At 41.0% G+C, this 25,481-nt stretch overlaps 1 protein-coding gene across 1 annotated transcript in view; it reads right to left on the bottom strand.

The window, feature by feature from the left end:
- LOC108804995 (leucine-rich repeat and fibronectin type III domain-containing protein 1-like protein) overlaps positions 1 to 25,481 on the bottom strand; it is a 74,758-nt gene that overhangs the window by 29,609 nt on the left and 19,668 nt on the right. Inside the window, exon 2 of the mRNA XM_018576948.1 lies at positions 9,295 to 10,686. Coding sequence (XP_018432450.1) covers positions 9,295 to 10,676 — 1,382 coding nt within the window. The 5' untranslated portion in view covers positions 10,677 to 10,686. The remainder of the gene's footprint in view (positions 1 to 9,294; positions 10,687 to 25,481) is intronic.

The raw sequence follows: 25,481 nt of genomic DNA, 5'->3' as shown, positions 1-25,481 counted from the left end.
ATTTCTTAAAGGAAAAAAAACTATATGCATATACTATATATATATATATATATATATATATATATATATATATATATATACATACATAAATGGCTCAGAATATTGACACCCCGGCAATTCTGTCAGATAATGTACCAGAAAATTGTTGCAATTATGTTTAGGCATTCTCATGTTTATTTTTTGTTTGTTTGTATTGGTATGACAAATCTGACACATTCCACGCAAAACTCAAGAAATGGACTGGACAAAATTATTGGCATCCTCAATTAATATTTGGTAGCCCAGCCCTTGGGAAAAAATAACTGAAATCAATCACTTCCTGTAACCATCAATGAGTTTCTTACATCTCTCTATAGGACTTTTAGACCACTCTTCTTTCGTCGACTGCTCCAGGTCTCTCAGTATAAAGGTTCCTTTTCCCAACTGCTGTTTTGAGATCTCTCCACAGGTGCTCTATGGGATTCAGATCTGGACTCATTGCTGGCCAGCCCAGTACTCTCCAGCGCTTTGTCTGAAACAATTTTTGGGTGCTTTTAGACGTGTGCTTTGGGTCATTGTCAAGACCCATGACCTCTGACGGAGACACAACTTTCTGACACTGGGCCGTACATTGCACCCCAGAATTATTTGGTAGTCTTCAGATTTAATAATACCATGCACACAGTCCAGACATCCTATACATAATTAAAGCTTGGTCCCTTTTTTATGCACTAGGCAGTGTGCACCTTTATGATTATTTTATACAGTGAATATGACATTTTATGGAGAGACTTCCCCCTCTGCTAGGATGTGGTTTAAATGAACAAGCCAGGGAATATTTAACTTGAAACAAATGATATGCCTGAACATATACTCTCACTTGTGAGCGCAATTTCAGTTTTTTTTCCCTCCCGATATTATTAGTAATGGAGTGCTGCACCATCTCTTCTTTTTTCTTTCTGTATACTGGCCTCTGAAGAAGTCTCATCAGACACTGGAATGGCAATAGGGCTTAGTCATGAAGTCAAACAAATGAGGCCTCTTTAACAAAGTGAACCCAAGTCAAGAGGGACACAGAAGAAGCTTTTCTGGGTAAGACTGGTAACAGGAGGCATCCTGTGATGTTTGCTCTTAGGCAGCACTTTTACATTATAAATGGAGCACAGGTTCACTTTAATATCCCCAGGGGGAGAGGAGCTGAATAACTGAACAGGTAATGCGCAAAGGAACACAACAATATCGTCAAAGGCCACTGAAATTCATCACAGAAGCTAAAGAAGTCAGGAAAAATGATGGACAAGGATGATACAGAAGAGAGAATATGAATAACACAGAAAGCATAAGGCAGCAGAAAGAGGACACAGCTGGCCTAGAACACAAGGATGCATGGCGGGGAAAACACTGTGCACTCAGCACAAACAACATAGGCGATTAGACACTGGAGCATGACCTCGAATGAACACCAGAAAAGTTCAACACAAAACTCTCTGGAACAGAAGCAGAAATATGCATCATCAATAGAGATGAGTAGTGATGGACAAATCTGCCTGATTTAATTCCCTAAAAGTTTGGCGAACCCATTTTAAAGTTCTGCAATCCTGAATTTAGAGGTAAATCCTAATTAGGTCTATAGGGAAAGTGTGCGAGTGGATGGGCCGGAATCCTGCTGTTATATTCTGGCTATTGTTAGGGATACCACTGTAAAAAGAAACAGCATGGGTAGCTGGATGTGTGCCCCCCTCCAAACAGATTGCAGCTTGTACATATCCACAACTCTGATTTACTCAACAAATTGATATTATCATAACCAAAATGTGTTCTTCCATCTGGCAACTAAAGTAGCTTATAACTCTTCAAAAGTGCACATTTGATTCTGCAATTTGTAATAATAGTAATAATAATAATAATAATTGTAGTACCTTTTGTATAACTTGCCCCTCCTACTAGATTATAAAAGACATAAAATAACATATGCTCTAATCCTTTTGTATAGCATTGTATTGTAATTGTATTGTCTTCCCATATGCTGTAAAGCGCTGTACAAACTGTTGCTGCTATATAAACCCTGAATAATAATAATAATATACTTTACATTGAAAAGTGCTAGCTACAGCACATGTGCACATGTACATGAGTAAACTTGTGATACCATCTTACACATCTCCCCATTTATACTGTAGGTGTCCTAGTATCACCACTGTTTCCTTACATTACCAGATATTCAAACATTGTCATGACAAATTATACTAAATATACTGTTCTATCAATTAAACATATTATGCAGGGGAAAATTGAACTCCCCCTTGACATGTTTCACACTATTATGCTTCCTCAGGATGTATGGGATGAATATCAGTAGTAACAGACTGGATGCCTAAAAAAGAAATGCAAATGATGTAGCTTCCAAGTTAAAAATATTTGCCCCAGGGCAAAACCATAGGGGATTATAATCACGGTGCCCAGGGAACGCCTATTTACATAAGAAAAAATATATAATTACCATACCAAATACCATTTTTTGGATCCTTATATTAAAAGACAAAGTGTTGTCCTGGATGCCAGATAGAGAATGGGGAAGAACACCCTAGCTAGTGCTTTTTTAATGTATATATAACATTTTTCTTTACAATTTTACAATGAGTCTGATTGTAATTGAACCTTAAGGGCCTTTTCACATCTTTCACAATGCACGGCATCTGTGCCCTTATCCCACGCTATTGAATAATGCAATACACTGCACACTAGTTGCACTGGTGTGTTTCCATTCATTCTGAATGGCAGCCCAATGCACCTCCTGGCTTGAAACCCATGGTACGCGCATTGTGTTGCTGTGCTTTGAAAAAAGTATTGCATGCACTACTTTTTTTCACTGCATGGCAACGCAATGCATGCTATTGCAGTACCGTGCATTGCAATGCAACACATATATGCCAGAAGATGCTTTGGGATACCATTCAGAATGAATAACAACCCAATGCACCATCATACCTAGTATGCAGTGCATTGCGGTGTGCAATAGCATGCACTAAAGGCATGGATGCCATGCCTTTAGTGCAACTCTGTGGTGTAATAAATTTGTAAATCTCCCATTTACTGGTTTATATTTGGGTATCTGATTTCAGTTAGCAGCTACCAGCACTCCTGTTATAGAGCAAGCAACCATCATATTGACAGTGGAGCTATGTTAATTACATCTGGAAAGTCACACTCTTCCAGTGCAGGACTGATAGCTAGGTCCTGCACAATACCTGGACAGCAGAGGTAGGAGAAGCTCCCATCCCAGATGTTCCTCCTAAGCACAGCTGTCTCTCCAGCCTTAACCCAGCCTTGCATTATGGTCTGTTGGGTAGTTACATTCCGGTGCCAATGAAAATAAATGGCACCGCAGTGCCCATCACTTAGTTCCATACATTACAGTGCGCACATCTGAATGTGGCCTAAAGAATCTTTACAGGCTAGGTTCCCACTTTTTCTCTAAAGACCTATCAACCACAATTGGACATGCAGCTGTTCTCTAACAATATGAAGCAATGTGTTTCCCTTAAGGCTGTCAGCGTCTAGAACATTGTTGCAGCGTAATACAAAATTTGCTGTCGATGTAGGCACTTTGAATTATTTTCCCCAGTGTCCATAAAAAAAGATCAGTTTGCGCAAAGATCCAGACTCCGTGAAGCTAGTTTGCTACAGAATCAAAGATTTACACAGAAGGTGCCAAAGCGTATTTTCCTCGGGTTATAACTCGGGGATGGCAGTACAAATTTGGAATGTAAGATTGATTTCTGCATTTTAAGTGTCATCTACAATTTCATAATCTTCCAAGAACATCTTTAAAGAATAGCTGCCATGTCCACTATATTGTATGATCTACTGGTACAGTGCAAACACAATGGAGTGCCTATGCTTGTCTTACAATCAGTTTCAGGGTACCTGGAGAAAACTGATCTCTAAAGTGTAAATGTCTAGACTAGCTTGAACAGTGACAGTTAAGATGACAATAACTCTAGGGGTAGTTATAAACACTGGGGGTATTTATAAACGATTTGCAGTGCTATTCATCCTGCAACATTGTTAATGGAGGCTCTGAGTGAATGGAGGCAACAATGAATGTTATTAAAAAAATGTATTTCCAGATTGAATGTAACATTAGAACAAATACATCATTATGGGCACTAAATGTCGCTAAGGAGCAAAGTAAATAATTATATAATTTCTATGCTCTTTAGCACCATCTGGTGGCCATTATGTGGTATTTTCCTGGCATAACATTCGCTCTTGCTAATGCAATGCACTGCAAATAACAGTTCTTTTCGGGCCTTTCTGCTGTTTGGTAGAAGGCTGCAGTAGAGGTCCTGTTATATATATTTTCAATGTATCTGAAATCCCCTCTTGTGTATTAAATATAAGCAAAAAAAAGCATTTACATTGCATCTGTATCCCAGTTTAAAACCCAGTCTCTGTGGTTCTCTATAAGAATATTGTGTATGTCGGGTCGAAAGATTCCACTTATACTGCATTTTTCTGAAACGTATTTTAAAAGGATATTAACGTTACTAATTGGCTAGAAAAGGTAATGTGATGATCCAACCACAAGTAGACAATTACATGTAACCGCTTTCTAGGAACAAAATGAACCCGGTATAATCCAAGGGGCACTAGCAATCGTCATCGCAGCTGAGCAAACTGTCTTGGCAAAAGATGATGCATTAGGAAACAGCACATGCACAATGGAAAATCACAACAAGCAGCAGATGAGAACACACAGGCCTATAGTAACCCATACACAGACCAGGGCTTAAAGAGGAATGCCCACTTATAACATGCATTTTAAGACAATGCAAAAGTGCAACAACATGATCTATTAAGTTAAAGGAGAAATATGAGGTGAGTGATCTCCACTCATCCTCATAGTTAGAGCCGACCTGTGACAAAGAAGCTATCACAGGTCGGCTCTATTGATCGGGAAGTGAGCGAACACATACCGTCGCTCACTCACTTTCTGATCATCTCCTTGCAGAGAGTCAGTCACCGCTCACTGCAGGGATTCCCCTCATGCAGCTGGGTGGATCTCGACAGTATTGTCGGGATCCGTCCCAACTGTGGGGCTCTCAGTATATCGCGGGCAGTATACTGAGCTTACGGTCACGGGAAGAGGTTAGTATATGTCCGCCCGTGACCCTAAAGAGAATTATGGTGAAAGACACTTACCCCATAGTTCCCTTTTAAGGAAACTATACGTAGATATACCCTCAGCATATAGCTGCCATTCCTTTGCTACCCTGGTGCTCCTGTGAAGGTCAGGAACCAAAAGAAATACCCAATAGGTCTAGGCGTGCAGGAGCATGTGACTCACTCTGGACCAATCAGCGCTGTCAGTTGGGGAGTCTATAGCTTGGCGTAAGCTTGTAGTGACTTGTAGCTTATATAGCTTTCCTTAGCTCCAAGCAGGAGAATGGAAAGGGAAACAAAAGGGTGCTTTTTGAAAGTGAACTTGTTGCTGGGGTAGCTCATGGGTGGCAAGTTCAACTTTTAGAGGAAAAAGACAAGATTTGCATGTAAACTCTATTGATGATTTTAAAATTGGGTTTCCATACAGGGCTAAGCAGCCAGTTGACTTTAGTCCTCCCCTACTCCAGGACCACTGTTCATCTTTGCTTTGGTTCTCCATTCAAAAAAAAAAGATAGTAACCAATAATTATGTGCTGGATGTGGGAAGGGTGGATGAGGCCTCAGGTTTAATTTTTAAAGGTATGTACTAGCAGAGAGGGTGTAGCCTCCATCACCTTTTGTGAGGTAGCTACAAGTAATTTAGTGATTGCCAGAGCTGAAGTCAGTCTGCCTGAATTATAGGTAGCATTTATCTGGTTAATTACAGGTATCTGGCATTGATTGTACCTTTTCTCAAACAATCATCCCCGCACAGCTACCTCCTCATGTATCACTTGCCCCTCCCTTTTAGATTGTAAGCCCTCACGGGCAGGGCCCTCCTTACCATCTTGTCTTAAATTGTATTGTGACTGTAATGTCTTCCTTATATTGTAAAGCGCTGTGCAAACTATTGGCACTATATAAATCCTGTATAATAATAATAAAAGTTGTTCAGCATTATACCTTTGGTTTGGATGTCAGTTCTGTGAGCACTAGAAGAGGGAGGATAAATGGGGCAACTGAAGACCAAATCCCCTAGACAGACTAGAAATGACCCGGGTTATTCTGGCGGCTCCTTTGGGGGTGAGCGCTGCACTGGTAACTGGTAACCACCATATTAGTGGTTGCATACTCCTGAAACTGTACTCCAGGTGGATATAAAAGACACAAATTAATGCAGATCTATATTTATTACTAATGTAACATTTTTTTTTAACAAAGCCTGTGTATGTGTCTGAATTTGCTTGATATCATCATCCTGCAATTTCCTATGCAGCAGTACTCTTGCTGTTGTATAGGAGGGACAGCACTTGGAGCCAGTCAGGTGTACTACATGCAAATGCTTTAACAAGGAACACCATAATAGGAGCAGACATCAGTCTGGAAGGGAAATTATGTCATTTGTCTAAACAAGGAAAGAGGACCTGTTACTGCTCCTCTTTCCTTGTTTAGTTAGCAGGATTAGAGAGAAGATGAACTGCATTCATTCTACAGTCTATAATTGTAACAAAGAAAGTGGTGTCATCATCTACTTTGTGCTGCATAAATCTCAGGACTGGATGGGCAGAAATACACATCCTTTTTAAGGTAAAACAGCTCCCATATATGAATTTAATTTGTGTGTTTTAAAGATATTAAGATTTAGATTTAAGCCCAATAACTAAAATATCATATTAACCTTATCATGAAATGTCAAACTTTTTAAATATGCAATTTTCATTAAAATGGGGACCTTGCATAAATATTCTTATACTGGCGCTTCCCGTTATGGGGTGACAACCGTCTTGCAATGGTGCCCCTGCATTGTCACCATGTCACATGCGCACCTAGTGGAGATTACAAGTGGTCGCACAAACATCCATTGTGCAGGCATGGTTCACCTTTGTCACAATCAGTAAACCAGTTCAGACCATCAATCCACCCATGAATCAGTCCTATGAATCAGTCCCATGAGTCCAGTATGTAATGGAAATGAGCAAAAGCAGATATTATTGAAGTGCGGCCTGTGTGAATCATGGCTGCCACCATAGATACAATGGAGAAATAAAGATATGTGAAAATCACAGGCGCCAAAACATAGTAACTGCTCCTGGCAATCGTCTTCCAAAAGTATATACAGGGGGCAGCTCCTCACAGTCAAGGGAAACCAAAAATTTGATGAGGACAAAGCAAAAAGAGCGCCTCCATAGTGTAAAATTGATTTATTAAGAATAAAACACACGGCTGAAAAGGTACTTACAAACCAGCTTGTATAAACGAGCAGAAAACTATATAATCTTAGGAGACCATCAAGATGAATACACGAAAATAGGGTGAAGGAGAACCTGATGAAAGAGGTTTGTCCTCAGAAACGCGTCAACTGAAGGAGGGTCAGCGTGCAGATGGCTCCGGCTTAGTACTAGCACTTTCTCTCCCTCACCATATTTTCGTGTATTCATCTTGATGGTCTCCTAAGATTATATCGCTTTCTGCTCGTTTATACCAGTTGGTTTGTAAGTACCTTTTCAGCTGTGTGTTTTATCCTTAATAAATCAATTATGGAGCGCCACTCCTTTTGCTTTGTTCTCATCAGACAATGGAGAAATGTTTTTAGGCTTAGATACTCTTTAATATACGCAATGCAATGCCTTACCAAACTAAATGCCACTCAGTGAGAGTTTAGATGTATTTTAGGCATATTACAGGCTAGCTTTTGGCAACAGTACTTGTTGGATGCTAGTTGCTACCTCTGCATGCTATACAGTATTCTTAGTAAAAGTAAAAGGAGCAGCGGGTGCTGCAGCACTTAATCTGGGTATTAATAGAAACTTTTAGCTATTCGTCTGGTATAGGCAAATTTCTTTAAAGCAGTTGTCCAGGAGTCAAGAACCATGATGAAACTCATATCACAAACACAACTTTAAAGTTCATGGGGGAAAGCACCATAACAAATACGTTTTATTCAGAAGTCATACACATTAAAACAGCCAATGTATTTCAATTGGTTTAAAAGTTGTCCCTTTATCAGGGATAAAAATTAATTATATAAATGAGTTTAAAAAGTACATAGAGTTTTTAAAATTTGCAAAATATATAAAGATCTGAAAAATGTATTTAATGTGTAGCAATGTTATAGAAGATCTGTGTATGTGTTATGACTTTTTCTTTTTAGCCCTCATAGGGGGACATTTTGAACCTCCAAAATGCTTTGACTACTTTTACTGTATACATCTTCTGAATAAAATTTCTATCTGTGCTGCAACAGCTTCTTTGGGGTCCATAGGTGACTTTAGGGGTCCAATAGACCCATGATGTCTCCATACAGAGGACCTGTTACTGTATCTGTGCTATCACAATTTTAAAGCCCTCTCCCATGTACATGCACATACAAATGCAAAGAGGCGTCAGGCAGGGGCGTCTCGAGGCCGGGTGTCACCCGGAGCGGAGATCAGGTGACACCCTGCCCCGATGTCATTGCGCATGCGCGGCCATCTTATTGATACCTGCCAGCATCCATCTTGGTGATGGATGCCAGCAGACAGAGGAGGGTCCCCTCTTCTCCCCTGAAACTGTCGGGCTCTCAATGAATGAGTGCCCGACTTTTCAGAGGGGGTGAGACCAAAATGACTGTCAGTCATTTTGGTCTCACCCCCTCCAATGGTGTCACCTGGCTGCAGGCCGCACACCCCTTGTGACGCCACTGGGTAAGGGCTTTAAAACCATCCCCTATGGGAAATTTTGGGTACTGTAGTTTTTTGCCATTTCACTGTGCGGCCAATTTTAAGGCTTGACATGTTTGGTATCTCATTGCCCATTATGACCCTTTTTTTGTATTTTGACAAAAAGTGGGTATTATATTCTGCTTGTGTGCACTGAAATTCATTTTAGCATATTTTATCCCAAAAGTATTGATTTGATAAACATTTGGCTTTTTTTTATTTTACAGGGCTTCTGGTTTCAGAAATATTTCATAGTTTTGGGACTTTTTAAGCTGTTTTCTAGCAAAAAACTCTTTTATTATGCGTGTGCTAGAATTTGGAAATTGCTCTGGACACGAAATGGTTAAAGTGGCATTTCCCTTTAAACACCTCACTATGGCACCATCCTCCATGAATGTTTAATACAGCATACTCATATAGGTAGCTCTGGATCATATCTTTATTTTGGAATTTCTTTGCACCTGTTTCTTACCTGTAAATCAGACTGTCATCTGCGGAGCTGTTATACTGCACCTGGTACATCCGGATGCCAGGAATGTTTCTGTCTAAAAACCACTGGATGAGGACAGAGTTATGGCTCAGCTCCGCAGTGATCACTTTCCTTTCTGGATGGCCAGTAGAATCATTACTGGAAGCTCCAGGCTTAGCTGGTGTAAGGATATCAGAAGGCCCCTTATCTGGTCTTTGTGCTCTTTGACTTGCATTGGCTGGATGAGGTAAGGGACTTACGTTTAACTGTACAGACCCTGTTGCATCCCCAGCAGTATTGGATGCAATGCAAGTGAATAAGCCTGTGTCTCTTACGGTAGTGATTGAAATTTCCAGTGTACCGTTTTCATAAGAGACAGCTCTAGAGGAATTTGAAACAACTTTGCCCTCAGGTGACACCCAGTGAATGGAAGGCTCGGGGTCCCCGACAGCTTTGCATTTTAGAACAACTGCCTCTCCCTCCATAACTGCTGTGTGAAGCGAGTGGTGGGTTACAACAGGAGGGTCACACATAAATTCTTCCTCTGATATACTCCAAAAATATTTTCCTAGAAGGTTGGATGGTGATGCACAAGTTTCCAGGTCATCCTCCCTAGTCACCCTCCGAAGCCATAGAAGCTCGCAATTACAATGCAAAGGATTCCCTCCAAATCCCAGAACAAGTGATGACAATGGTGACCCTTTGGACTTTGCATAGACAGGAATGCGTAGAAACAAAGGATCTGGGGGAATAGTCTTCAATTTGTTGGAAGTCATGTCAAGCCTAGCCAATTTATGTAGGTTTGTAAAGACTCCTCCAGGAACATAGTCAATAAGATTGTGGTCAAGGCTTAACGTGTTCACATTGGTCAGTTTGGATATTGTCTGCCAAGGAATTTGAGCCAGGTTGTTGTAGGAAAGGTCTAGATCTTCTAAAGTACCCACAAAATCGTGGAAAGAATTTGGTGATATGTTGTTGAGCTGGTTGTTGCTAAGGATAAGATGTCTAAGGTTCATTAGTCCCTTGAGCTGCTCATCTCCCATCGATAATATACGGTTGTTGTCCAAGTGCAAAGCGCGTAGTCCTCGCAGATCGGCAAAGGTGTATGGCGTGATGTGGCTGATGGTGTTTCTTGAGAGTGTAAGGTGGAGTAATCGGGTCATGTTGGTGAAATCCTTCCTGCGGATTATTGTGATGAAGTTGTCAGTGAGCCTCAATTCCACAGTTCGACGATCTATCACTGAAGGGACAAACAGCAGTCCTGTTTTGGCACAGAGAATTGCCAAGGATGGAGCAAGGTTCTGGCACAAGCATCTTTTGGGGCAAAACTGGGCAGCAGCAACACCCACTGTTAGGACAAATATCCAGAGGCAAAACTCCTTCATGATGCAGGAACTACAAAAAGAAAACACATTGGTAAATGGGTAAAATCGTACATTTATCTTAAAGTATAATTAATGACAACTCTGTTTTTTTTGGATGGAGAAGGAAAGGGTTACAGCCCTGTCATTTTTTGCCATCTGCCCTGTGGGTAGATGTTCACTCTATTGCTGTGAAAACTAAAAATTTTGGATTGTCTTTCCCATTTTCAGTCCCAGTGACAGTAGGACAAATAGAGATAGTGAATCTCTCCAGCAGGGACAGAGAGAGCAATAAAAACCTGACAGGTGTCCTAGCCCTTTCACCCTCTATACAAAACTAAAAAAAAGTTTGGGTGTTACATAAATATTACAGTGTTACCATGTTTAAAAGAAGTATTATAGGTTGTATAATGTACTTAACATACAATAAAATCTGACAGAAATTATTCATAATATACAGCATTAATACTACTAGACATGGCATCCCCACAGAGTATGCAGCTGCATCTAGGCCAATGACCCGGACTGCTGCCCCCACTGCTTAATCAGTTGGAAACTTCTCCAGATTATACCTTTGCTTCAAAAAGCTTTTTACAACAACCCCGTTGGGTGCAAGGGTTATCCCAGATCTTTTTTAGAGCAGGTACAAACTGGTAACTTGAGTCCGCCATTCCCTTGTTTACCTCTGTCCCCTCTCAGCCCAATCATAAAGTGACAATCAATGGCCCACTCATTGATATAAGAGTTTTGGGAACTATAGCTAGCGCTCTTGGCGTATAATTATATAATGTATATAATAATTTGCAACCATCAGCATTAAAACTCAGGTTTCTGCTGTGCACACCTGCCCTCATTTGTGGACTTAAAAGGAAGCTAAAACTTCAAGTCTATGCCTGGATTTTTGGATTGTGTTTGTAGCCAGCATACCTGTGTTTATCCTGATCATTGGCCAGTTACATCTGCTATTGTCCATCATTGTTCCATTTACCTGTCTGAAACTTGGATTCTTTGTCTGCACCTGATTTGGTTATTAGTTTGTTGACTCTGCTACTGTATATTGCTTTCTCTAACCATCTGTCTGAGGACTTTTACCACACTACTATCTGTGTCGCCTGTTACTGATATTGCGTTTGCACCTGAATTCTGGCCCTATTGCAGCCTAGGAAATGTCTGCATCAAATTCTAAAACATGTTGCACCATTTTCCGGATCTTTATTAACTCCTGCGCCAGATTCAACAAATTCTTATTTGCGCCATTTTCTATTCTGGAGCTGTGCTTGCAACATATTAAATAAAGAAATTGTGACAGTTTGGTAATAAGAAAGGTGATGCAAAGTAAGACCAAGTACTTTTTGGCGTAACTAGTCTATCGAACGTTCATATACCTCCGGTGCAACATTCCTTGAAATTGAGTGTATAAATATTACACAATCCATAGTCATAGTTGACATTCATACTAATATGAAATGAGGATTTATATAGTTTATTTTCCTTAAAGGGTTATTAAATCCTCGCATGTTTTAGCATATATCTACTGCTAGCAAGCAGGAAAACTTCTCAGGCGGCCGCAAAGGATCTTGGGGCGGGCACATGAGAAATGTTGCCCACCACTGAGAAATGTTGCCCTCATTTCCTGTCTCTGTAATACCCATTGCCATGACAGTGTTACCGTATGAATTTATGTCAAATCTTCATAAGACATATGTACAGTATATAGTTTTATTTCTTGTTTTAAAAATTTCCCCTGAGGTGTTGATAGCTTGTAGGGAAATAAAGTCTTTGTTGTGCTTATCACTGTGGAGGGGAGTGCCAGGCCCAATGAATTGCAAATAGAGTCATTGTTGAGCCCAGGCATGTCCAGATATTTACCATAGAGGTGCAACTTCAGTATCCTGTGTATCAGGAGCCAAGACCCTTTGATCTAATAACAAGTAGACTGGCCAATCGTAGAGAGGGGTGTGGAGTTGTAAAGAGGGTCTTGGAAACCCTCCAATCCCCAGTAGGCCTTGGGAGGCAACCAATGGGAGACTTGTCATGCATCCCTATGGACACGAGGGGTATATTAATGACTGGAAAAAACAGCTCGTCCTCTTTTCACCAGGATGTGGTCTCATGTGACGTTTAATGGGTAACTATACATATAATCTTTCCACCACTTAACTGTATGTCTGTTTGTCTGTTAGATACCAATGTCTGGGTATTTGGCATGTTTAAATCTTTTCTTTGTATGTTGTAGTTAAATAGATTGTTGGTTCATTGTATTTAAGTCTTGATACTATATACCAATAAATTATGTTATTGTGTTGAGCTCAAAAATCTCATGAATGAATCCTTAGAATATTATACCTGTAAGTGTGAATGATTATATAGCGGTTCATAACTTAAAATAGTAATTCAGGTAACATAATTTATTGGTATACAACAGGAAGTGAGTAAAAATCTCCTCTGAAGCAACAATAAAACTTAATAGGGGTTCTAAACAATCTGCTCCATATCCAAAACAAAAAAATGCATAGATGGAGTTGGGCTTGGTCAGATGTATCTGCAAGGGAATCTGTAGTTGAAGGTCTCTTTCTCCAGAGCTTAGAGCAAATAATTTTTTTGCTGTATGGAGAGTTTCTAAACAAATGGAGGATTTAAGTTTTCCAGGCAACCCCCTTTAAGGAGAAAAGCACCTCAAACCCCAGCTCTTCAAAGTCACATCAACCACTGAAGTTCTAGAGAGGGAAACACCAATAAGGAAAGGCAAATACACTGACACGGAGCTGTCTAAAATCTGAAGAATAAAAGCATTAATTATTCACAAAACAACTGTTCACATTTAGAGCGACCCAGAATGAGAAAATAAAAAATGCATTATGGAAAATTCAGCAAAATTAATGTTAGCTGCTTCTTTAGGTAATTATTTAAGTAAATGCATTTCTTAAAGGAGAAGAATGTTACCGTTCCTCGTGTATAATTAATTATACCTAATCCTTCTGATTTATTAACTAGAAAACCTCCAACCTCAATGCGCCCCGAGACTTCTTTTTTTAAAGGTCTTGCTGCAGGCAGAATATATAATTTGTAGGTTTATCTGTCAAAGTGGATCAGCATAAAGTGCCGAGGGAATGGAACGGGAATGGAAATTGTTCTGAGATCTTGACCGAAAATGTATAAATCTAGAGAGAGATGGAGACCAAAAGTTCAGTAGGTACTTAGAGGTCTTCAAGCAGGGGTAGACGATATACTATACCGACTCTACGGGGGGACGCATCACGTTTTTCTGAAGGCCAGGTTTTATGACACCTGACCTTCATTTCTACAGTAAATGGCCAAGAGTATGAGGATGATGTGAACATCCCTTCAAACTATTGCATTCCAGTGTTTCCAGTAAAGGGTCCTGTTGATAAAGCAAACAAAGACAAATTTAGACTAGGGATGCAGCGATACCGGTGCTTTGGTATCGAATATGAGTACCGATATTTCTCTTTCAGTACTCGGCAATACCTAATACCGATACCGGTACTTCCGCCAGCATGGAGCCGCCTTCCTGGACAATCAGTCGGCTTCTTGATTGCCCGGGAAGCTGGCTCCATGTTGTTTGGCATGGAGGGAGATTTCCTCTGGAAGTTCTAGTATCGGAAGTAAATGTTGGAGCATTTGGGCGAGTACGAGTACTCACCCAAATACTCGGTATTGGCACAAATACTAGTATTGGTATCCGTGTATCCTTAATTTAGACAATTGTACACTTACAACCTTGTGGAAACATTTTAGGGAAAGCTCTTTTTTTGTTCCAGGATGACTGTGCACCCATGAACTAAGCCAGGTTCCTAAAGACATGGTTTAATTAGTTTGGTGTGGAGGAACGTGAATGGCCAGGACCTCAACCTTACTGAACACCTTTGGCATTGAATTGTAATGATGACTGTGAGCCAGGTCTTTTCAACTCACATTAGTACCTGACCTCACAAAAGCTCTTTTGGATAGATGGACACAAATTCCCACAGACATGCGCGGAAATCTTGTGGAAAGTCTTTTTAGAAGTGTGGAGGCTGTCAAAGCTGCATAAGGTGGCCAACTCCATATTATTGCTTGGTTGTGGAATGAAATGCCCAACAAGACTTTATAGGTGTAATGATCTATTTTGTATTTGATTATTAGGTGTGGTGCCATAAGAGCAGCTTAGTAGTTGCTTTTCAAATAATTTTTGCCGGTGAGTTGCTGCAAGCAACAGGATTGCTAATGTGTTTCGTCTCTGTGGTATTCTGAGATGTCAAATGGCAGCTGAGATTGTCACAAGTACCTATATTGGAGACTAATCTAGATAACAGGCAAACATTATGGAGTTACAAAAATCTAGAGCAGGTCTTCATGGGAACCTGTCGTGACAAGCTCCAGAGCTGTCTTTCTTTTCCTCATTTTTTATTGTGATATATATTCAATTTGGAGAATATGTATCAATATAAGTTGCACATAATTGGTATGCAAACTCATAGACGTGTAGCATAAAAAAAATCATACAGTGTTGCAAACAGTGTGGAATTGGCACATATGTAAGGTATAAAAGGGAATAATACCACCCAGGGGTGCTTGCAAAACAGATCATAATGAAATCCATTACGAAAAGGAGTCATTTATAGTGTGGGGAGAAGATATCCACAGTCCCCAAACCTTGTCATATTTTTGTATGTTAAATTATAAAGAGGGAACACAGTGTTAATCTGACATTTCCACATATTAAGAGATGGAGGGTGGATGGTTTTCCAAGTGATCAGAATAAAAAAAATTTGCGAATAAAGTATAAAAGAATGTAAAGAAGTTCTCAAAAGTCATCCTTAATAATTACTTTTTTGGAGAGTCACAGACCAGAAGCAATAATGTGTATGTCAGCCAGTGGGACACCTGATATAAATAAACTATATGGTCAAATTATTGTGGACACTTGGCTTGTAATCAGCATTCCAATTCATCCCAATGGTGTTTAGCAGGGTTGTGGTCAGGGCTGTGTGCAGCCCACTTAAGTTCCTTTACACCAAACTCATTATACAATGTGTCATATGGACCTGGATTTGCTCACAGGCCCACCTTGTTGATAGATAGATAGATAGATAGATAGATAGATAGATAGATAGATAGATAGATAGGGTGTCCCTAGGCTGTAAGGGGGGTGCAGATGATGCACATTACTGGGGGGGTGCTTACCAGGATCTTGGTGGGATGCCAGCCAGAGCGTCACAGGTTATCAAGAGCTCTTATCCACTTGTGATGCTCTGGCAAGAAAGTGGACAGCAGGAACACCTGCCTCATTAAAAGGACAGCCCTGGATAGATGATAGATAGATAGATAGATAGATAGATAGATAGATAGATAGATAGATAGATTAGTTAACTATGCTTCTAATATCCATTGGTTTATCAAAATAATTAGTCCTAGTAATAAACAAGTGCTGGTGGTCTGAATCAAAATACATTTTCCTGTGCGTCACAAGCAACTCTTTCAGACAGCTATGCTACACCTTTGGAGTGCGTGAACTCCATTAATGGCAATCATTGTTGTGATGGAGGAAGTGGCCCCTTGAGCGAAATATTATCAGTGTCTTCCCGACAATCAGCGACTAAACTGCATTGTGAGGATTCCGCTCTGTACATCTTTCCCTGCAATTAGCGGCTCAGGAAAAGCAATGTCTTAATTCACTTAAAATTTCTGCAATGACATAGTGACTATTAAATACATGCACATTGTGCAGCTTCAGCACACAGTGCAACAGAAATCCCTCCTGTTTTTTTTTTTTTTTTAATATTTGGCTAACCTTATAAAGTCAATGTGCCATACCCTAATCCTGCCAGTTAGAACAAGCCTTTAATGAGAGGCTAACGAGCGAATTATCTGTGGGCGAAATACATGATTCAATATGAAGAGTTTATAGTAATGGCTCAATTTCCTCCGCCCGAAGCCAGCTAATGGCAGAAAAGGGAGGGAGAGATGAGCTAAGATAGAGGGAAAAAAAGGGTGAGGGTGGAGGAGACAGTGATAGGCAGACTCGCAGAGAGAGAGAGAGAGATGAGCTGTGGAGCATGGGAAGCATCGGGGATAGGGACAATTAGGATGGGAAAGGCGGGAAAAGAAAGCAGGGAAGAGGCAGAGGGGGAAAGGAGAGAAGAATAGATGCAGAGAGGAAGAGGAAGGCACAGGCAGACATAGTTAATGAGGGTGGAGGGGAGAGAAACATGCGAGAGAAAAGAAAATGAGTGAAAACAGGCATAATGCGGTGAAAAGGAAGGAATGAAAGGAAGAAGGGAAGAAAAGAAGGATGGAAGTAAATGAGGTTTAAAAAAAAGAAAATCCATTAAGAAATCATGGGGAAGAAAAAGATAGGATTAAAACATAAAGAATGGGGGGGAAGGAAGAAAGGAAGGTAGGATAAAGAATAGGTTTTAAAGAAAGGGGAATCCATTAGGGAATGATGGAGAAGAAAAAGAGAGGGACAAAACATGAAGTATGGGTTTCCTCATTCCTTGTGCCTCCTTCACTTTCTCTGCATCTTCATTCTGTAAGTGGAGCTTCAGGAAGGATCCTTTTAGAAACTTACATTGGTCCAGCTTGGGCCTCCTCGGATGCTGAAAATCAATGTAGTAGTTGGCGCTACATACAGTGACAGCCGTAATCTTTCGGATACAGATCCAATGGCTTCCCCTCTGCACACTGAGCACGGGGAGTTGCTCGCTCATCACCCCAAAAATTCAGAGAACTCCTTGTATTTCTTCAATGAATATAAGGCATTCTCTGATTGGAGAAGATGAAGATTGTCATGTCATCCGTCCCACCCCTCCAACCTTGTATACTCAGAAAATGAGTTATATTCATTGGAAAAAAGGTTTTCTCTGAATGGCGGTAGCACTGAGCAAGTAACTCCCTGTACTTGGTGTGCAGAAGGGAAGCCACTGGAGCTGCAGCTGGAAGGTCACGGCTATGACTGTATATAGCTCAAATTACTACAGCGTTTTTCAGCATCCTTCCAAATATCCGTTTTGCATAATTACATTGAGACACGCTGGACCAAAGTTTGCAAAAAACTTACTTTGTGGAGTTCTGCATTAAGAATGAGGATGCCGAGAAAGTGGAGGCGGCATGAGGAATGAAGGAGGAGAGAGAGACAGCCAGAGAGACAAGGAGGTAAACAGGCAAAGAACAGAATATTTGCAACAGGACTGAGATGGAATTTAGGACTGCAACGCAATGTCTACTTTTTTCAACTATTTCAACACATAAGTCAGTGAATTTTGTTTCAGCTTCTGAATTTTCTGCAGTCCCAAAACTAACTCTACATTATCCCGAGGTGAATTCTTGCTCCTTCATCACATAAGTCAAGTGCACACTTGCTGAAACATAGAGATAAAGTGTGGGGCCCTGTGGCCTACCTGACCCAAGCACATTAAACATCCTTAATTAGGCAGAGCTGGGCAGATTTCCTCTCTTGTATGCAATACAGAAACCTGTAAGCTAAGTTGTGGTGGAAAAGACAGACCTACATTCTTAGGTAGAGTGGACTGTGCCAGCAGTGTTACCAGTGCTCCGGAGGAGGCCCACGTGATACTATGGTGTTCCCAATACCAAGCAGTGAGGGACAAATACTTCCAGGGATTCTCCACTTACATCCCAGGCTTCATCTACATAGTACAGGGGAGGAAACTCCGGGTTTTATTATGAAAATAGTAGCTGATGGTGATATAGCGCAACATGATTACAGAATGACAAAGCCTAAGAGAGACATAATTGGATTACATATGCCTTTCACCCTAAAACATGCCTGGACTCTTCTCTTAACCCCTTTATAGAATTTCTTACATTTTAGAATGTTTAGGACTTTTTTTCTAATAAATCTACTATTCCCATATAGTACTCCCCCCAACCCTGTACTTTCAATTAAATATATCTACATTTTAAAGAGAGATAGAGTAGAAATATGAGCAATGTAAAATGTGACAGTGGAGATACAAAGAGTGGGGAACATGAAGAACGAGGACAGTAACTTGAGAGGGTATGCATGAAAAATGAGGGGTAGTTTGAAGAATGAGCAAGCAGTACATAGAGAATGATTAGGAAAAGGAGGAAAAGAAAGAGCGAGAGAGAGAGAGAGGGCCATGAAAAATGAAGGGGAAAAGGGGAGCATGAAGAATGAGGGAGGGTTTGAAGAATGAGGGAAGAGTACAGGGAGAATGAAAAGGGAAGCAAGGAAGAAAAGATAGAGTGAGAGGGTGCATGAAGAATTAGGGAGGGAAATGAAAAATGGAAGCGGAGGGTACATGGAGAAATAAATGAAAAGGAATGAGGAAGAGAAACATAGAGATAAATGTGCATGAAGAATGGAGGGGTACACAGAGTAAAAGGGCATGGAAAGGGATACATTGCATTAAAAATGGAGGGTTACATGGAGAGTAAAAGGGGATGGAAGGAGATAAGGTGCATGAAGAATAGAGAGGTACATGGAGAGTAATAGGGGATAGAAAGGGAGAGGTTGCATGAGAAATGTAGGGGTACATAGAGAGCAAAAGGGAATGGAAAGGGATAAGGCACATAAAGTATAGAGGGGTACATGGAGAGTAACATGGGACTAAAAGAGAGGGTGCATGAAGAATGATGGTGACACAAACAATGGGTGAGAATGAAGACCTGGATGGTGGTGCATGAACAATGAGAAGGAGCAAGAAAGGGGTGGCATGAGGAATGAGTGAGAAAGAAATACATGGAAAATAAAAGGAATAGTCAGAGTAAAAGTGAGGAATCGTGAATCATGAGAGAAACCTCAAACGAGGCAAACATGGATGACAGGGAAATTGGATAAATATGACAGGGAAAAGTAGCGGGGGAATCATGGAGATGAAAAGTAGTGAAGTTGGGAAAATAGAGGTAGAGAGATACAGAGTAAAGGAAGGAACAAAGGTGGTGGCAAAAGGAAAACATAGCTCTTCTAATGCGTAAAACCTAAATAAAAAGCTGCCAGCTGCAAGTAATACATACATCCACGCAAAACTTATTATACATAAAATTGGCTGCGCTTGTTGAAAAAACTCGCATAAGAACACAGATGATGATAACTCAGCATGATATGAATATTATTGGGTGGAAGTATATATTAATATACCTTTTGGATTTGTATACCGTGCTGAATGAACTATCTGTCCTATTATGGGAGTTTATTCAACAAGCAATGCTAATGTCATTGTATTATTGGATAGGAGAAAAGCAGAAAGACGAGTAAAGTAAAGAAGAGTAGATGGGGAGAGGACAGAAGAGAGAGGGAGATAAAACCTGATTTAGATACAATGGTGGTGAAGAAAAAAGATAAAAGAGAGAGGACAGAAAGGAAGGGAGAGGCAGAGAAGATATAAAGAGAGAGAGAGAGGGTAAAGAGCGAGGAGCACAAAACAGAGAAAGCGACTCATGATTATAATACAAGAACTAAACATAAAGGAAGAAATTGGAACAAAAGAGAAGCCGCTGCAGGTGAGGGAAGATGCTGACACTGCATATCACTTCAAGCTTCAAGAGAATCAGTAAGGAAAATAATATAAGAGCTGCTTTTAGTGATTTGTTTTTGGAGATGCAAGAAAAAAAGGAACGGATAATATACAAGGAGGCCGGGCAGGAGACAGCACGGATGTTTTTTAGTGTAAAACATAAAAATTTAAAAAAAACACTCCATCAAAAAGATTCAGTATATCAATTATTTTCACATTTAAAGAAAAAAGTTATATTTGGTGTAACAAAAATTATTTAATATCAACATTAGCTAAAGGGGCTTCCTACTTTCAAGAAGTCATTGGAAGCCCTGTGACATGCTTATCATCTGTGGTCTCTCCACATAGAATGCCAACCACTACTGTTCCCAGAGGAAAACTAAAAGTTTAGAACTGCTCAGCCTTTTCCAGAGCACCCCAGATACCAGTTTATAAACTTTTGTTTTAGTTTTGAATTGAGAAGGATTAGAACCTCTGTTGGATTTTCATTGCTGTCTGGAGGAGCGTCCCAAGACATCTCACCAACTGAGGCACGGGGGGAGGAGGGTGTTTGTGATGCATGTTTGAGGGGGGGCTTGGGATGGTTAGTACTTGTGGTGGATGTTCGAGGGGTGGTGACGCATGGTGCATGATGTGCCACCCAGCTCACTAACTAACGTCACTGGTTGCCACTAACTAATGTCACTGGTTGCCAGGAGCTAGGTGGAACACCACCCAGAGCTTGAAGTCCCACTCCAAAAAAATGTACAAAAAGTTAAACATAGGTACTTAAAATGTGCTCAAAATAGTTACAAAGTCAAATACCAAAAACCAATGGTATTAGCAGTTACGAAGCTACAGGTTGTGACGTTTGGGGATATGAGCACATGTGGTTAGCGCTTAAGAATGCTGGCTACTCACAATATCTTCGGTTTAAAGGCTTGGTAGCCCACTTTTATTCAGAAACAAAGTTTATACATCCATCTTGGATACCCTCACAGCGGTTGTTCAGCATTACATTCATGTAAGGCTTCAAAACAAACACAAGAATAGCCTCCTGGCTTCCACTTTAAACAGTAGCACTTCTGACCCACTGGTCCTCTTTGGAGTGCTGTCCCAAACTTGTACTGGTGGCCCCTTAGGCTAACGGCTCTCCTAGCCTCACCACTTCTCTCCCAGCCTCCCTGGCTATCTTAGTGTGCCTCCAGCACACTCACCACCTGACTCCACTTTAGATCCTGGGGAAGTCCTCCTGACTCCTGAATACCGTCCGTTCCTATCCCAGTAGGAGCTCGCCTGACTCCTCTCTGACTTCTGGGGGCGTTCACCTGACACCTGAACATGGTCTGTTCCTCTTTCCCAGCAGGAGCCAATTCCCCTAGTCAGCATTCTTTTCTTACGGGTTGTACACACCTGTGCAATCATCGGGTGCTGGACACTGATGAAGCCTGGATCTAGGCCTGGGGATCTCATCTTCCCTCCTAAATCACCATGAAACCTCCCAGTTCCAGGATCCCAAACGTAATCCCGACAAACCCTTGCTTCCTGGCATGTCTCAGCCCATTTGGCTGAGAGCTCCTGGTGATCATAACGCCCAATTCTACAGTGGGATTGCCACACAATACCACAAGGTGTACACATATTAAAAGACCTGCAGGTCTCCAATATCCGTAGAGCATTAGAACAATATTCAAGGTATAACAACCCGTCAGTGCCTCTCAAGCAGGCAAGCCAGGCAAGAGGAGCAGGAGGGATACTAAAAAAGAAAATGGGAAAAGGATAGGAAAATCCACCTATTCAAGTGGGAGGGAAGGGAAGTGGGAAAATCAGGGGCAGGAAATGTCCATAGCGAGTGCCAGGGGGGCTAAACCACAAGAATCATAGGGCATCCCAAAGCAAATCCTGAAATCAAATAGAGAGGGAGTGTAAATGAAAGGAGTTCAGTGAGTAGGCAACTATCCAAGGAATCAATATTTTCTAAAACTTAGACAAACTATCAATTTGCCGGCCACTACGTTTCTCATAGAACATCACCTGAGACACCAGAGCTTTGACCCACATGAAGCAGATAGAAGGAATCTTCCAAGCCCATGCCTACACCCTCCTGGCAGCTGTACGAATATGTGTGACCAGTCTAAGCTGGGTAAGTGTACAAACTGCAGGCTTCTTGTTAAAGTGACACTAAACTCATAAGTTAAACCTTAAAAATGCAATAGTTAATTACCTTGACTATTAACAATACTGTACTTTATTTGTGTATCACTCGGCTGTAGATCCTCAGATCATCTCTGAATTGGTGGTGACACTGTCCTTCCTTCTGGGGGGTGGCTACTTTTGTTCCCCATGGTCCCTGTGTGTGTTGTAAAGTAGCCACCACTCCAAGCTTGGTCTATCTAGGACTATACCAAGTGACACTTAACAGGAGGGAGAACTGTGGAAGATACCAAATGTATAAAGAAAAAACACATTGTAATAGTGCCAATTTACCATTAGATGTCTGGCATCCACCATAACATAATAATATGCAATGAATACATAGCAGTGTAATGGAAATAAGAGAAAATAACATTGGCTGTGGCAGCACAAGTACATGGCTAACACAATCCCATCACTGCCCCTCCTAACATTACAAAGATGCAGAAAAGAAGTAAAGTTTTAGCAAGTAAAAAGTAATTTAAACAGAAAACATTTATTTTTTTTGTTTAGCTTATGCTATGTGAGCAGGAACCTGTAATAAATATAAAATATATGTCATCCCAATTTGGCAGCCAAAGTGGAATTACACTTTAAGGCTGAGCATGCCACCTCTAGAACTTGCACCATCAAATCAAATTCAACTAAGCCATCTTTTCTAACAGGTCCTCTTTAACACATTCACAGACCGTTGCCAACACTAACCCATAACGGATCCTTGTGGACCTACTGTGTTCAGTCCACAAAGACCGCTTGCCTGGCACGGTAAATAATTGTTTCTTCTCACCTAGTCCTTCCATAAAGATGAAATAGGCCCCGGAGGAAACATGTTCATGTTGTAGACAGTGAGCAAACTGGATGGAATCGGAGAGCCCCCCTCCAAAAAAAAACAACCTGTGATATGTGGAAGCCTTAGCGGCTCTATGTATCAGCGCGAAGCTCTAAATGACATGTTTGTTCCAAGAAAAATACTCCCCGAGTATAAATAGAATGGGACGAAGTGCGAATGTAAGCGAGAGGGATGGAATTCAATGTATCTTCTGGAGAAGAGAACAGATTGTGCTGGATTTCTATTCCAGATAATGGTGTTCCGTTCTACTCTGTCAGGCAGCACAATGCTTTCCTGCAGCCAGGCAAGAGACGCCGACTAAATGTTGTCTAATATCTGTATTTAGGGGAAAACAAACAGCGAGGGCGACTACTGCGCTTTGCGTTACTAATTTGCAGGGACGGTGCCTGGTTTTGTCCCTGGAATGGTCCTTGGTTTTCTGTCTTTTGCAGGTATAACTAAAAAACCTGTCTTGTTCTGCATGTTTAATTAAAATCATATATTAAACAGTGACTACATAGTTACATAGTATTTGAGGTTGAATAAAGACACGGGTCCGTCAAGTTCAACCTTTGTGTCTGTGTGTGATTGTGCATATGTGTTTGTGTGTATTTGAGTCCCTTAGTGGTCTAGTTTTTAAGAGTACCTGTAATACTGTATGTTATGGTCTATCTCTCTCTCTCTCTGAGGAAAGCATCTAAATGATTTTTGAATGATTCAATACTCTCTGTTGATGCCTGAATAGAATCCTCTACGCCCCTTGAGGTTAAATCTTTTCTCCACCAAGTTTAGATGGTGGCCTCTAGTCTTTTTTTTTAGGGAGTTTACAGTAAAAAGTTTATTGCTAATATTCCCATCACCACCAAACATTTTGTACATCAAAACCATGTCCCCTCTTAGTCGCTTCACTTCTAGCAAGAACAAGTTTAAATTTAGTAACCGCGTCTCATAGCTTTGATCCACCAGCCCCTTTAATTCGTTTAGTTGTCCTTCTCTGGACTCTCTCCAGCTCCAGGACATCCTTTCTGTGGATTGGTGGCCAAAATTGGACCGCATACTTAAGATGAGGCCAAACCAGCGATCTATAAAGGGGCAAAATGATCGCTTTGTCTCTACAGTACATTCCTTTTTGATGCAAAACATTACTAAAAAGGGAATGTACTATAGAGATAAAGCAGACAGGAAAAATAAAAAAAATGTACCCTTGCAGTGGGGCCACCACCCCACACAAGCGTTATGTGCTTGTTTTGTCTGGGGTGCTCAAATATAACTGTATTACTCATCTGATCCTCAGACCTGGGGCAGTTGGCGCTCACCTCTCTCCCCCCTCCACTCTGGCTATAGAGTGCCCCTTGATGTCCTCACATCTAATGCAAGTCAATGATGATGTCAGTGGTCATTAGACAGCTGGAGCCCAGGGGAGAAGAGGCTATAGGGACTGGCCTACCAGCCCAGAGGGAGCCAGCGGGACCGAGGATCAGGCGAGTTTATCTGCCTTATATGAGCCCCCTAGACAAAACAAGCACATAACCCTTGCAGTGCTGGTGTAGCCCCACTACATGGGTAAGTTTTTTTAATGGCAGGAGTTCTTCTTTAAAGCTAATGTTTATCCCTGGCTCATTCTTTCCCCCATACATTTTTAAATAAAACCTTTCTGTTTTCATTTCATACCTTTTATATTAGAGCCAGTGATGCAATGCTTATCTATGCCATGCAGACAGATCATGGGTGGTGGGAGGGGCCAGCAAAGTGCTGTACATAGCTTCCTTAAAAATAAAAATCACAGCACTTTGCCTCAGTACTCCTCTCAAGAGTCCTCACCCATGATGCATGCAATAGGCTGACTCCTGGAATTCAAAAAAAATATCATAATGCCTTGACAGGTGGACGTCAGTCTGGAAGAGAGGGTGCTCCTAGGCAGACTACATTTGCATGCAAACCACCTGAGGTAGAGCCCACTTGTGATGCTGAGCCTTCATGATTGAGAGAATTAAATTCCAATGAATAAAAGAGGCGGACCAGACACAGTCAGTCTGGGAGAAAAGTGCTAGATGATCCTGAACGTCCTCCAGGAACTGAGGCGGGCTCTATCTGACTTACTGCAGCTTCCAATGCACATTGTGAGCAGCGTCACTGTGTGCAGTGAAATAAGCATAAGCACTTTCAGTCCGGGAAAAGAGCCAGTACAACTGTGCAAGACTGAAGGGAAGGTCGGAGTTCAGATTTAATGTTTGAATAAAGTGTACTAATGAAGTTCCCTTATTTGTATTAATGAGGCTGCAGCTATTCAGCGAGGAGGGATTCATAGTCTGCAAATGGTGAAAG

The sequence above is a fragment of the Nanorana parkeri genome, unplaced genomic scaffold (assembly GCF_000935625.1).
Source record: "Nanorana parkeri isolate BGI_ZX_2015 unplaced genomic scaffold, ASM93562v1 scaffold80, whole genome shotgun sequence".
In the NCBI taxonomy this organism is placed as follows: Eukaryota; Metazoa; Chordata; class Amphibia; order Anura; family Dicroglossidae; genus Nanorana; species Nanorana parkeri.
The sequence above is the reverse complement of the archived record's forward strand: the minus strand, read 5'-3'. Positions and strand labels throughout refer to the sequence as shown.